The following is a 15809-nucleotide window of genomic DNA, read 5'->3' as shown; positions in this document are numbered from 1 at the left end:
CAGCCGGGTCTGAGTACGAAATTAATTCGTAAAAAAATCGCAGTTCTTGACTCTTTGGGTGCAAGTCAATGAAACTTGGTAGTTCTTCTAACGGATAGCTGCCTGAGGTATGACTAAAAGCCCCAGGGGCTCTGTGCACCTGGATTTGACAAGTTCAGTACCTTTAAGAAAATGTAAGATTTACTGAACTTTGACCCAGCAGTTTTTGTAAGTGGACAGGCCTTAGTTTTATTTCGGTGGCATAATTCAATGCGCTTCGTCAAAATGTCTTGAACTGAAAACAAAAGCAGACGCAAGACTTATGGTCAGTTGGAGTTGTCTCCCGTACTCCTAACTTGAATGTGCTGCAGACAGGTGTACCCAAACAGCTCATATCACAAACGGTTTGGAATTCCCAAAAACGCAAGATCCGCACTGCACAACTTCAGTTCAGCGCTCGGTCTCTTTTTGAAAATGTGTATCTTGAGAGAAAAATATAGAATATTGCACCGTCCAAAGGAATGGAGTTCTTATGGGACAATGACAGCGCTCAGTTCAAAACGATAGGACAACTTTTTAAATGAGGCAGGGCCGGACTACCGGGGGGGGGGGGGGGGGGGGGGGGTTATGGGGGTTGCGCAAACCCCCCCCCTAGCCTAAACATGTACCTCACTTATTTAAAACATTTTTTATGATTGTTTATTTTATGCCGTTTCATGCAAGGAGCGACCATTTTCCTATCTCAGAATATGACCTACCCATCCACAATATAGGGGCTCTGCCCCTTGACCCCGCCAAGGGGAACATACCCCTGGACCACCACTGGCAACCCCCCCACTTAGCCTAGTCCGGCCCTGTGAGGCGTAGCGGGCCTTTAAAACATTGACAAAAATGTACAATAGCAACAAGTTGTAATGCTCAATACAACCAATACTGAGTGGACATTTACAATACTGGGAAACAGTTCTTTTTGTCCGGTGATCCTCTGCGGCTGTTGCTGTAGTTTCCCCATCGATCATAGCTGGACTTGGATAGCACTGCTTTTCATCCACATTCACTGGCCAGGTCTTCGTCATCTTCAGTCACTACTGACAAATGAATGAGAAAGGAACGGATCTTAAACACAATGACAAGAACAAGTCTAAGTATGAGTATAAAGGAATAAGTTGTGTACTGTTTGTAACTGACACACATACACACACTAAACCCACATAAATGCCAAGAGCTTAAACATTCTTTTTCCCTGGTAGACAAGTTCAAATAAAATCCCCCGACTCCCCCCCCCCCCCCCCCCCCCCCCCCCCCCCCCCCCCCCCTGCTGCGTCTGATTTTTGTTGGAACCCCAAAGACAGTGATTAAGTGGATTTCCATTATAGTCAAGGCTGTTTTCAATGTAACTTGTAAGCTACAGAACATGTAGTGATGTACACACATACAACTTTAACTTGTCTACATTGTATACATGTCTGTCACCATATTTGATTACATTCAGTTCACTAATTCAGTCAAAATTTCACTGAATGTAAAACGACATATTATTCTAGAAAGATATCAATGCCACTGTCCTACATTATCATAGGAATCATGTGTGTCAAGTTCTATTATTATTTTCCTTTTAAAGTTTTACGCTCTCTGTGCTCTACACACATGCATAATATACATGTTATACATACTCAAAAAAGGAAAATAATAATAGAACTTGACACACAGTTTCATTGAGATAATTATATCCTGACAGTGACAGTGTTTACTGCAATGCATTTTGTTTTAATTACTGCAATGCATTTTGTTTTAATCAAACATACACACTGAAAGTCATGCGCTTCTAGTATATTAGTAATGGTTCCAATACGGGAGGAAGTGATCACCATACTGGTGAAATAAGGCTAAGAGCTTGCGGTTTGGAGTCTAAGTCATTATTTTATTATTATCCCTGAATCGAAAATTTTTAAGTAAATTTTCATTTCATTAATATACTTACCCGAATCACATAAAGAGCATTGACGCAGTCTGAATAGCTAAGGTCTGAAAAGGCTACCCGTCTTAAAGTTTAAAAGGGAAGCAACCCAACCACAAAAAAGGTAAACACAGCTATGGCAACGACCATATACCCGGGGAGTTACCTCCCCTGCCGGGTATGTGACGTCACTTCCATTGCTGCACCACATGGTACACTCATTCGACATTAAAGAAAAACTAAAATATCATAAGCGGGGTTGGCGGGAGGGAATACACTATGTGATTCGGGTAAGTATATTAATGAAATGAAAATTTACTTAAAAATTTTCGATTAAATTACATATTCTTACTCCGAATCACATAAAGAGCAGATAGCATCAACAAGGCGGTGGGAATGAAAAACCAAACTCACCTCAAACCCTTGAAATGAACTGGCCACCTGCGATCAAGGCAGGAAGCGTTCTTGAACCATCTTGCCGAACAGCGGAGACATCTCTGAGGTAAAAGTTCAAAAAGACATCCTCAGAACGCCAGTAGGCTGTGCGTAGAACCTCGTCCAGCTTTCGTGACCGTAGGACGGCCAAAGATGACGCCCAAGCTCTGGTTTCATGAGCTCTAGCAGAGTTCAGAGGGAAAGCAGGCAGTGCCCCCCCCTTTTCCGCAAGGTTCCACTCATATGCTTGTTTTATCAGAGCGGACACCCACCGAGCCATTGTCGTCTTTGCAATATCCTTATTTCTCACAGTATTAATGGAGATAAATAAGAGATTTTGAGATTTCGATCTAAGCGGTTGAGACCGGGCAAGGTAGATGTCAAGGGCTCGCACAGGACAATTAAGGGCGTCCGGATCTCCGGGAGCCAGTATGCTAGTCAGAGGTTTGACGCGAACCAGAGGCGAGGCCTGGTCAGGGGTCTGGTTCTTAGCCAGAAAATGTGGCCGGAAACGCAAGGAAATAGAACCATCAGGTTCTTTAGAGATATCCTCCGGGTTTCCAGAGAGTGCATGAATCTCGCTTCCTCTGCGCGCAGAAGCTACCAGTAGCAGAAAAAGAGTTTTGCGCGTCAGGTTAGCGAAACTCGCCGTGACCAGAGGTTCAAAACGTGCAGAACGTAAGAACTCGAGGACCAGGAAAAGATCCCATTTTGGCATGGGGGAACGAGAAGAAACCTCTTTAAGGGCAGCGCCCTTAATCACCCGTGAAATGACTCCACTGACGTCAATAGAGCGGCCCATCTGGCGTAAGGTTACCGCAATGGCAGATCTCCGAACTCTCAAGGAGGAAGCAGAGGCTCCTTGAGACGCAAGCGAAGAAAGATGGTTTGCCACGTGCATAGACCGAGGGGCTAGCGCGTTCAAACCCTGGGCCTGACACCAGGCAACCCAGGCCTTCCAGTGGGAAGCATAGACTGACGACGTAGAAGCCCTATGAGAGCGTTCCACTAAGTCGAGAGTCTGCTCAGACGCACCAGAACGCCTCAGAAAGGACCGGACAACCTCCACACGTGAAGATTCAGAGACGAGGGATCCTCGTGTGGTATGCCGGTGTGAGGCTGCACCAGTTCCCCTTTTGTGAGGAAGAGCGGAACTGGTGGACCGTGGGCGAGCCTTAGAAGGTCCGGGAACCAAACCTGAGACGGCCACAGAGGAGCGACCAACAGGAGATCCGGACCCTCCATCTCCGCCTTCCGAAGTACTCGACTGAGTAGCTGGAAGGGAGGAAAGGCGTAGGCCTGAAGCCCTGTCCAGGGAAAGGCCAATGCATCTGTCTGCCAAGCCTCGGGATCCGGGAATGGCGAGACGAAGATTGACAGCCTCTTCGAGAAACGGGTGGCAAAGAGATCCACCAGAGGCTTTGGGACGAGGGCCCAAAGGCGAAGCAGTGCCCCTTGAGTGATCGTCCACTCTGACTGAATCACTTTGTCGGAGCGACTGAGCGCGTCCGCCAAAGTGTTCAAGCTCCCCGGAAGGTACCTGGCTGTGAGAGTGATCTGATGGTGCCAGCACCAGACCAGAATCTCGCAGGTCCTTCTCGAAAGAGAAGGGGACCGCGACCCCCCCTGCTTGTTCAGATAAGCTGCCACAGTCGTGTTGTCTGTGAACAGACGAACATGATGGGCGTGAAGGGAGGGCCGAAACTCCTCCAGAGCAAGGGCCACAGCCTCGAGCTCCAGCAGGTTGATGTGCCAGTGGCTCTGCTCTGCCGACCACAGGCCCGACGCAGTCTGTCGGTCTGTGTGCGCTCCCCACCCCGACAGAGACGCATCTGTGAAGAGGTCCGTGTCTGGGGGAGGCAAAGCGATCGGCACACCTCTGCAGACCCAGTCCGAGTCCAACCACGGAAGGGTCGCTGACTGGAACCATCCCTGGAGAGGGACGAGGACGTTCCAGTCCACATGAGCAGAGTCCACATACGGCTTCAGAGCAAGCTGAAGAGGCCGCTTGTGAACTCTGCCCAGAGGCACCAAGAGAGCCATGGATTCCATCTGTCCCAAGATGGAAGCCAGCGTCCGGAGGGAAGCCCGCAGGAGAGGCAAAGTGGACCTGATAAGCGCTTGGAGCTTGTCCACCCGCCGCTGAGAGGGTTGGACAGTCCAAGGGACCGTGCTGAAAGACATTCCCAAATAAGTGAACGTCTGCGACGGAATCAGTTCCGACTTTGTTGTGTTGATCGAAAAGCCCAACAAGTGGGCTTGACGAAGAACAGACTGGGTATGACCCGAGCAACCTGTCCGGCTTTGGTTCATGATGAGCCAATCGTCCAGATATGCCCTGAGCCGGATACCCTGCGACCTCACCAGTGCGCATAGCTGTCTCACGACCATGGTGAAGACCCAAGGTGCGAGAGACAGCCCGAAAGGAAGAGCGCGGAACTGGAAGATCTGATCGCCCCACCGGAAACGGAGCCATTTCCGGTCGGACGGATGCATGAGGATATGAAAGTATGCATCTGTCAGATCGATGGAGGTCGCCCAGTCTCCTGGACGGAGGGAGTCCCTGACCGAAGCCGGCGTCTCCATCTTGAACCGTATCGTTCTCAAGAAAGTGTTGAGCTGCGATAGGTCCAAAACGGGACGCCACCCTCCTGACGACTTGGGAACGGCAAAAAGCCGCCCGTAGAAGCCCGGAGAGCTGTGGTCTAGGACTTTCTCCACCGCGCCCTTCTGCACCAGGGTGACAATTTCCGCCTGAAGGACGGACCTTGCCTCCTGCGAGGAGGGGGGCTTGCATGCCGGCGGACGCCGGGAAAGCGGCGCCTTTTTGTCCAGCCAAAGTAGACGAAAACCCGATCCCACAACGCCCACTATCCACTGGCTGTGTATGGTGGCCGACCAGTGTGATAGAGCCCGGGAGGGGCCCCCCGCCATCACCAGAGTGGAGGGCGGGGGGGGGGGTGAAACCGGGAACACTTCATTGGGGGTGGGGCTTGCTGCTAGAGCCACCCCGCCCCCTGCCGGACGCTGATCTTTTTCTCGAACCCCTCCAGGGTTGAGAAGAAGACTTTGTCTGCTTCGTGCCGGCAGGCTTAGACGAGCCGGAAGCCTGAGGAGGCTTGGGCTTAGAAGTCTTAGCCTGCTTGAAAGCCTGAAGGGAGAAGTCCGAAAACTGCTGATCCCTGTTGGACTGGATCTCTGATCTTCGCGCATCGAAAATCAGAGGACCGAACAGAGACCCCTCCACAACCGGCGAAGCTCTGAGTGTGTCCAGCGTCGTTTGCTCAGAAAACTGAGAGTGAGCGAGGAATAAATCCCGACGACACGAAACAGAGTGCACATACTGAAGGGCAGACAGACGCATCTGTTCCTCATTGACCCTGGCCAGGGCCGAGAGGAGCGTGGACACGTCATCAGCGTCCTGCTCGCGACTGAGCAAGAAAGGATCAAGCGTCTCAGTAAGAGCGCGAGAGAGAGATCTGATCAGAGTCTCCGAGATGGAGGACAACTCCAGGAGTTGCCGACTGATCTCTTCAGAAGCCAGAAGAGTGTGATCAGGTAGAACCGCACCCGAGGAAGGCTTGATTGGCTTGGCCAACAGAGGCTGCAAGTCCGGCGTAACAGACAGAGTTGTACGCGGAAGAGCAAAAGAAGCCAGTAAGTTGCGAGAAAACTTCGGCAGCACGAACTTCTTAAGACCAGAGGGGGTAAAAGAAGAAGCGTGAGCCATAGAAGCTAGGTAAGACTGAGCCTCTTCCGGAACTGGACCATGCGGAACCAGTAACGGAACAGGCGTGCAGGGGAGACCACTTCCGGCAGGAGATGGACGAGCCAAAACCTGGGACAGCTGATATGCCACAGAAGGAGACTCGGCAAAGCGGAAGCTCTCGTCGCCCTCCTTCGCATACCGGAAGTCAGCCATAGCTGACGGAGCCGCTGAGGTTGAAGAACCCTTAGCAGAAGCGCCTTCCGGAAAATACCGGGAAGTAACTTCCGCGGCAGCCTCCAAAGCGCGCTTGAGCTGCGCCGGAAATCCCGAGCGAGGTTGCTCGCTGGCTACAGACTGAGTGTCAGAGTAGCCATGATCAACTTGACCGAAGTCAACCGAACCGGAAGCAAGCTGGCGGTCAGGGTAAGCCGAAACCGGAAACCCCCCCGACCGCAAACCGTCGTGTCCCGTAACCATACCCGCAGGCAGAGAAGGGAGCGCTGACGGCAAGCTTGAAGCCGCCGGAACCGGAAGGGGTGTCGACCCAACGCCAAAGTGAAGGGAAGAATGCCCCAAACGTCCGTAGTCAGGAAGCTGACTCTCAACCAAGGACATCCGAGAAGGAGTACCCGGAAGAGAGAAAGCAGATCCGGTCTGAGCCGGAAACACGGCCGGCGAAGCCACACCTTGATGTGGAAACGCTGGCCATGATGACTGAGGCCGGAAGCCCTGCTGCCCGGAGGCCAGTCCACAGTCAACTCCAACACCTGCCGCTGAATGGGAGTGTGAAGGAGGACCTTCGCTTCCGGAAAAACCCGGAAGCGCGACTTCCGAAGGAAACCGCCCTTGCTCAGAAACGAACTCACGCTCAATGGGTACTGAACGAGACTGAGCAGGAAAGCGGGAGTGACCCGCGCCAGGTGAGCTCCGTCCCAGCAGGGACAGTCCAGTGGCTTCACTAGAGCCGAAGGACAAGCTCGACGTACCTTGAGAGCTCCCCGCGGAAGCAGAAGCCGAAGGAGTAGTCGAAGTTCCGGTAGAACAGGAAGCCGTCACCACAAAACCGGAAAAAGAAGCCAAAGAGCGGGCATCGCTCACTGCAGGCGGATGTACGGTGCTTTCCGGTGGAGTAGCACGCTTAAGTTCGTCGCGAACTAAACTGCGAATCTCTGGAACCAAAGAGCTCAACAACGAAGACACAAGTGAAGCTTGCCCGTCTGAAGAAACGGAGGACGAGCAAGCCGCCGACGTAACGCAAGTAGAAGTAGTACCGCTCGCGCTAGCGTGTCCGGGAGGAGAAATGGTAACAGACATGACAGTGTTTTTCTCTTTGTCCGAAAGGACAACTAACACAGGTTTAGAACCTTGAGAGGATGATTTAGGTTTAATTTTGCCCTTAACATCGCCCTTGCCACGTCTACTCGCGTTCTCTGCCATGCCGGCCAAAATGCAAATGGCGGCCAACACAACACAACAACAGTTACTGACAAAATTTCACAAGTCCGAAAAGGACGAAAATTATCAATAACCAGCCAAAAGTTCTTACGATAGGTAAGGTAAAATGGAAAGAGCTCACCAACTACCAAGTAGAGGGAAAGCAGACGGGTAGGTGGTCGGTGGGTGTTATAAAAACTCCAACAACGCACAGAGCCTATGGAAAACACGACCTCTCGTCAGGACTGAAAGATGTCGAATGAGTGTACCATGTGGTGCAGCAATGGAAGTGACGTCACATACCCGGCAGGGGAGGTAACTCCCCGGGTATATGGTCGTTGCCATAGCTGTGTTTACCTTTTTTGTGGTTGGGTTGCTTCCCTTTTAAACTTTAAGACGGGTAGCCTTTTCAGACCTTAGCTATTCAGACTGCGTCAATGCTCTTTATGTGATTCGGAGTAAGAATATGTAATTTAACCTGAATTATAACAAAAACACCACTCTCTTTCAGTCTTGCTCACAGTCACACACGCACACCTCCACATGAGTTATTCTGACCAGAACTTGAGAATGAGAGAGAGGGGAAGGAAAAAACACACTGTATGTCATAACACTGACACTGACAGTTGTACATAATAAAACCTTTTACCTGATTCGTCGCTGGCCATGCAGCAATCGGTTGGCTTTTTCAGCTGAGGGGAGACCTGCAATAAAATAATAGATGAAGTACCAATCATGGGAACATCACTTTCAAAATGGTGAGTACTAGCAGAGCAGTAGAACCATTGATTGCCTTTCAAAGAAACGCACTGTAACCAGCCAGCCTGGGTAAGTCAGCAATTTGATTCTTGAACTAGCCTCCAACCTGCTTGCAATTATATTCCGAGATGGTTATCTATTTTTAATTCTAGCATTAAAACATTTGACCAGCACTAGCTTTGATTTTTTATTCACTGTCTTGGAAGTTGGATTCAATATATAAAAAAAATGCATCTCGAATTGGGTCAAAAAGAGGTTGCAAAAACATCTTGATCTTGATCTTGATCTTGATCGATTACGCTGCTGGGTACCAGAAGACTGGCGTAAATGCAGCGGTGGAGTGACACTCAGTGACTGTCAGTGACAGTGAGCGGAGTGACACATGTTGCAACACATACTCGCAAAGACCCACTCTAAGTATAAAACGAAACATGGAAACTTACCTCTGGTTAATATGCAATGGTTCGCCCGTCCCAATTCTCTCGCATTAGCAAACATCATTGGAGATTCTTTCCGCATTGATCACCTTCGCTCCTTGCCTGCCATTTTGTAACTTGACTAAAAACCGAAACGCTATAGAAAACCACGCTCAACGTCCAAAATAACTTGAGGAGGAAAAAAAAGAGCCCACAATCTTTTTTGGGGCAAAAACGTTGTTTTGAAATCTCCGAAGCTGCTTGCAAAGTCAAAGATGACGCAGAGATCTGTACAGTATCTCCCTGGATGACGCAAGGATAGTGTTCGACTCGGCTCTTTGACTTGCCAACATCGGAACTTCCGATTACGTTCGTAGTTACTCGGAACCAGCCTTCGGGATTGAAAGCCCGCAACTGACGTGTGAAAAAATTTTTCGCGAGCGGGACAGATATTCAGATTAACACACGAACGAACACATGAGGAAATTGTAAAGAATGAATCTGTACAAGAAAAGATTACCAGCCATACCAAACTATTTACGTTCTTATCAATACGTCATAATAATGTCAAAAGGTCCAACCCATACATGGGTGACAGCCATACACACAGACGTATACCGCACGTTAAGACAGACGGACGGACCGACAAACAGACCAGACAGACAGACAGACAGTCAGACATACAGACAGTCAGACAGACAGACAGACAGACAGACAGACAGACAGACGTAGAGACAGACAGACGGAGAGACAGATGGACAGAATAACGGACAGACATAAAAACGGACAGACATAAAAACGTTATGCACACAGAAAGACATACAAACATACAGACCGACACATACAAACGCACAAAGACAGCTGAAGGTCACGAACTCACCATTCAGACCATCAAAGAAGTCATCCAGCGCCAAGGATAAGCCATCACTGGAGGTCGAGGCGGCTTTAAAGTCGCCACCAAAGTCGTCGCTGTTGTCGTCATCACGCCGTGTGTCGGTACTCCTGGGTTCGAACCCGGCTCCAGGCTCAACGGGGTTCAAGTCCCCATCGACATGGGCTGGAACCCCGGGGCTCCCGTGCCCGTGAGCCATTCCCATCCCTTTCATGACGAGAAGGGTGGCGGTGGTGGTGGGACGGTGGAGAAGAAAGAGGAGGAAAAGCAGAAAGGCATCTAAAGAAGAACGTTGCCCTCTGTTTTCGCTGCTTCTCCCAACGCTGTCACTGCCCCAGCTGTCACCGAGAGACTGCGCCCTGTACCGGTCGTGTACAATTGTCGTCTCGCTCAGCTTATCTCTCTCTTTACGCGTTCACCCTTGGGACCAAAGCAGTGACCTAACTTATTCGTCCTGTAATAGGGGGAAACTAAAACTAAGGTCAAATATGTACGTTGGTCATGATGGTGTTCCCGGCCTCTCTCTCTACCTCTTGCGTCTTTACGACAAACTTAGTGACCTCAATTTTATTTGCTACGTAGTAGTGGGATGCTAAAACTGAGGGACAATCTGCACGTTGGTCATATGTGCGTTTTCCTTTCTATTCTCCCACACTCTGTCCTACCTACTACACGGTCAGCTAGCTGTCATGGCTGAGGAATAAATTAGTTGTGCGCAATGTCACGGAACCCTGCTTTCTCTTCCGGTTGAGCGTCTTCTAATTCGGGAACGATGAAAAGACGAGAAACACAAACTTCGAAGTTATCAGGATCCTAATCTTGCCCATCACGATCGTATCTAATCTTTGATTTTGTAAACATTAATTCTTGTGTGCATTTTGATTATTTCATCGTCATCAGATGCTTTTCAAACCCGACCGTAAAACAGGATTCATATCTACAATATAAAAAAAAGTGTCCGAGTGTCATTAAAGCCAAATTAACTGATCACATCGTGAGTTACAGTCACGAAAAGGCGGAGCTGCCTATGATTTAAATAGTTCCTGAATGTGCATGTGTGTGGTTTTTTTCTCCACGAGGCAACCAGGGCTCTTTATAAAACTCAATAATATTAAGAAGATAACTAAATCAACAAAGTAGAAGCTATCTGCAACTTCTTCAGTTCTTGTTAGCTTCTGTTGGGGCGGGGATATAGCTCAGTTGGTAGCGCGCTGGATTTGTATTCAGTTGGCCGCTGTCAGCGTGAGTTCGATCCCAGGTTCGGCGGAAATTTATTTCAGAGTCAACTTTGTGTGCAGACTCTCTTCGGTGTCCGAACCCTCCCCCCGTGTACACTACATTGGGTGTGCACGTTAAAGATCCCACGATTGACAAAAGGGTCTTTCCTGGCAAAATTGCTTAGGCACAGTTAAAAATTGTCTACCTATACCCGTGTGACTTGGAATAATAGGCCGCGAAAGGTAAATATGCGCCGAAATGGCTGCAATCTACTGGCCGTATAAAATTTCATCTCACACGGCATCACTGCAGAGCGCCTAGAACTGTACCCACGGAATATGCGCGATATACGCCTCATTGATTGATTGATTGTTATCAAAACTTCCTGTGCCTTAAAGACTGGATAAATTGTGATCTGTATGGAAACAAACAGCAATTCTGTCACCAAGGTTGAGGTGCACGAACCGAAAAAGGATGCCACCCAAACGGGAGAGAACAAACCGCGGGTTCTGATTCGTTGAAATCACAACACATCTCAGTTTCAACCAATCCAACACTGACTGCAGGTGGCGCTCGTTTGGGTGGCAACTTTGTCGTGCCCCTCAGCCCTGTAGTCAACTTTTCCTTTATTCCAGTTTTCTCTTATATTTTGCTGAAACACACAAATTGAGGAAATCGCTGTCTCGAGATTTTCATTAGCTGCGAAAGAGTTGTGCTTCGTGGAACCAGAGGGGCAAGGACGATCAGAGGTGAAAAGTGATTACGGTGGTACGAGTAGTCAACAGTGGTATCCCATGACCTGCTTCTTTGTCTCTCTTACATGAGTAGGTCAATACGCTGCGTATTTCATGGTTACCGGAGCATATTCCATGGGTATCGAGTCTTGTATTCGTTGCTTTCCACAGCATGATGCAAAATTAATCATGAATTCATCTGCAAACACGATTCGTCGCCTTCCTAGAATGTATTGATTAGAAACACCTTAATTATTTTCTAAATATGTTCTAATCGCCAGAGGCTCGGGAATACCTGAAAATCGGCCCTTGGGAAAATATACGAGCTATCCAGGACTCAGTCACGCAGAGAGTCCAGACACTACGTCCACAGAGGATTGGAACCCCAGTCCTATCACTACTCCGTTTGACCCCATGATGTGGGCAGGCACCTTTACCTCATGCTTCAACGACCTTAAAATGGACGCAGCTCATTCCCTCATGTCGTATTCCTTATTTTCTCCTGTATCCAAAAATATATGAGCCTTGTCTCCAAAGTGCAAGCCACACCAAAGAAACGGCCATCAGTCATGTGTTTACAATCTATCTTGGCTGGGCAGGGTATGGAGCGGACATTGCAATTAAATAGCATGCAGATCGGAGCTCATTATTCCCTGTGATACCATGATTGCTTGTCTCCGCTGATCATCGGCGTATGTGTAACCGAGTGCCGTAACACTACGATCACCTCGGGAGGCGAAGTGCAATCAAACAGGATTGAAAATGTTAGGGCTAATTTCTTAGCCCTATAAAAACTTATGCAAACCCGAAGGTTTCCATGAACATACGGACAATCGGAAACCACCAGACCCCATCACAAACAGAATTCCACAATCCAGAGGTGTTGACTTAAAGGCCAACAACTCGGGTGCAGAGTCTGCTGTGAAAGGAGCGGTAGCCTCCCCTGTCACATATGTTTACCTCAATGTTTTGTAGGGAGTGCACCTCCTCAACAGTCAATACCCCCCTCTCTCTCACACACACACACACACACACACACACACACACACACACACACACACACACACACACACACATGTATATTATATGTGAACTTGGTCTATTCATCAGAGTCATTGCGATTAAGGATAAGAATACCAGATGCGCTATCAGTCTCAGTCGTCACATTCAGTTTTGCTGAAACTTCTTACTGTCACGGTCAGTTACATCACGCTTTGACATTCATTTGATCAACTGTTTCTGATTTCTGGCATAACGTTACATCAATAACAGACAAAAACAAGCCGCATGAAACCTACTTACCGATATTCCTCAAATCAGCCCGTCAGAAACTGTCCAAACCAGTGAAAATATTAACGTTTTTAAATCTTGTCCTTTGCAAAGTGAAAAAAGGCCTTCAGTTACATACAGCTGTTTGCATTCAGGTGCTTCTCACAGCACACCTGTTGAATTCGGTCAAGTTACAAAACTGCTCGTAACTTTTTTCAAAATGCAGTCACTTTTTTCACAGTCTCTCACAAACGCTTTTCAAATAACTGTTTTATACAACCTGTAATCCTGTGCCGTGTTTTCCGTCTCTTTTCTCTCTTTCACACACTACTGCAAGACTGTGCAGTTGGCCCTCGAGCAAATAATCCTATATACCTGCAGTAGGACGTAACAGTGTTAAAAAGTGAGTGTGGCGTTAGTGCAAAGTGAAAATCGAAGAAAGTAATCGATCACCAGTCATCTGATGTCATGGGGAGGAGTGTCCACGACAGATCGTGACGCAAGAATATAGCAAAGAAATGGAGCAGTGAAGTTGTCAACGCGGAACAAAGAACGTATGTTGTTTGGCACATCTGTCTTCCGCGAGAACTTGTAGCTGCACATTTAAGGTACTCTTTTTCTCGCGACCACCATCGTGCTCACCTGCACGAGAACTTGTAGCTGCACATTAAAGGTACTCTTCTTCTCGCGACCACCATCGTGCTCACCGTCACGAGAACTTGTAGCTGCACATTAAAGGTACTCTTCTTCTCGCGACCACCATCGTGCTCACCGGCAAGAGAACTTGTAGCTGCACATTAAAGGTACTCTTCTTCTCGCGACCACCATCGTGCTCACCGGCAAGAGAACTTGCAGCTGCACATTTAAGGTACTCTTTTTCTCGCGACCACCATCGTGCTCACCGGCACGAGAACTTGTAGCTGCACATTTAAGGTACTCTTTTTCTCGCGACCACCATCGTGCTCACCGTCACGAGAACTTGTAGCTGCACATTTAAGGTACTCTTCTTCTCGCGACCACCATCGTGCTCACCGTCACGAGAACTTGTAGCTGCACATTTAAGCATGGGTGGGAGTTCCTCCGTCTCAGACGGATTTCCGTCTCAGAGAAATTTTGACAATTTTTTTTTTTTTTTTTTTTTTTTTTTTTTTGCGCCCTCATTGATAGTCATCTCATACTGTGTTATGCCAAATGGACTGATAGTGCACTTTTTGTTGTTTCTAATGCTTGCCAGGTCCCTAAAATTTTTAGTTTTTGTTACTTTTTGTATCTCCAACAAGGTTCTTATTTATCAGAATTAAACTCAGGAGAGGCCAGAGAAACCCTTTTAAATTCATAAAATTCGTTTTCGGCCGGGGGCCTTCGCCCCCCTGGACCCCCCACCAGGGCGCTGCCCCTGGACCCCGCCGGGGCCTTGGCGGCCCCTGGACCCCGGCCTTAAAAAAAGTTCAGTCTTGGAACAATTTTGGGCTCCCACCCATGTTTAAGATACTCTTCTTCTCGCGACCACCATCGTGCTCACCGTCACGAAAACTTGTAGCTGCACATTTAAGGTACTCTTCTTCTCGCGACCACCATCGTGCTCACCGTCACGAGAACTTGTAGCTGCACATTTAAGATACTCTTCTTCTCGCGACCACCATCGTGCTCACCGTCACGAAAACTTGTAGCTGCACATTTAAGGTACTCTTCTTCTCGCGACCACCATCGTGCTCACCGTCACAGGTCTGGCCACAGTCTGGCTGCTTTCTGTGTTTGATAAGAATTGTTTGCTGAATTAATTTCTTATAAATGACACCTATGTCAATCTTTGTATCAAACTTGACTTACTTGACTTACTTGACAATCAGAATAGGAACGAGAGACTGCGGGTGAGAAGAATTAGAACAAAATAACAATAACAAGTCGCGTAAGGCGAAAATACAACATTTAGTCAAGCTGTCGAACTCACAGAATGAAACGGAACGCAATGCACATTTTCAGCAAGACCTTAGCATCGTCAGTCCACCGCTCGTGGCAAAGGCAGTGAAATTGACAAGAAGAGCGGGGTAGTAGTTGCCCTGAGAAGGATAGCACGCTTTTCTGTACCTCTCTTCGTTTTAACTTTCTGAGCCAAACTATAAAGCAGAAGCAGAAGCTCTCATGCAGGCCGCCTCCTTCGTTCAGGACTCCGCAGACCCTTGCTACCAAGTTGTCTTCCTCTCAGACGCCCTTTCAGTCCTTCAGGCCCTAGAGAACGACAAACTCCCACAGCTGGCCAAAGCATTACAGATGGTCAGACAAACCAGAAGAGTTGTCCTCCAGTGGATACCAGCACACTGTGGGATACCAGGAAATGAAAGGGCAGATGAGCTGGCAAAAGAAGGAGCCGTGGAAGACCAACCTGAAAACAGTGTCAGCTTTAGTGAGCAGAAGACAATCATCAAGGCATTGATGAGGCCAAGGACAAACAGAGATGACTACCACACAATGTCCAGAGAGCAGCAAGTCAACCTCATCAGGCTGCGTACTGGCCACAACAGGCTCAATGCTCACATGAACCGAAAGTTCAAGCTGGCGCCATCACCAACCTGTGCCTGCGGTCAAGAGGACCAAACAGCGGAACACATCTTACAGCGATGTCCCTTACTAGATGAGGAACGAAAAGAAGTGTGGCCGTCACCAACTCCCTTGCAGACCAAACTATACGGCAGTCGACAGGAGTTGGAGAAAACGACAACATTTATCACCAGTGCTGGACTGATTGTGTAACCTCTGCGAACGCCAAGAAGAAGAAGAAGAAGACTTTCTGAGCGTGTTTTTAATCCAAACATATCATATCTATATGTTTTTGGAATCAGGATCCAACCCGAAATAAGATGAAAGTGTTTATAAATTGATTTCGAAAATTTTATTTTGATCATAATTTTTATATTTTTAATTTTCAGAGCTTGTTTTTAATCCAAATATAACATATTTATATGTTTTTGGAATCAGGAAATGATGAAGAATAAGATGAACGTAAATT

The 15809-nt window shown here is 48.1% G+C and overlaps 1 protein-coding gene across 1 annotated transcript in view; it reads right to left on the bottom strand.

Annotated features, from left to right (window-relative positions):
• Positions 1 to 9950, bottom strand: part of LOC138958993 (synaptotagmin-15-like) — a 169903-nt gene extending 159953 nt beyond the window's left edge. The window contains exon 1 of the mRNA XM_070330339.1: positions 9570 to 9950. Within this exon, the coding sequence (XP_070186440.1) occupies positions 9570 to 9795 (226 nt within the window). The 5' untranslated portion in view covers positions 9796 to 9950. The remainder of the gene's footprint in view (positions 1 to 9569) is intronic.
• Positions 9951 to 15809: the final 5859 nt, after the last annotated feature.

Source organism: Littorina saxatilis, linkage group LG2, assembly GCF_037325665.1.
Source record: "Littorina saxatilis isolate snail1 linkage group LG2, US_GU_Lsax_2.0, whole genome shotgun sequence".
NCBI classification, from domain to species: Eukaryota; Metazoa; Mollusca; class Gastropoda; order Littorinimorpha; family Littorinidae; genus Littorina; species Littorina saxatilis.
The sequence above is the reverse complement of the archived record's forward strand: the minus strand, read 5'-3'. Positions and strand labels throughout refer to the sequence as shown.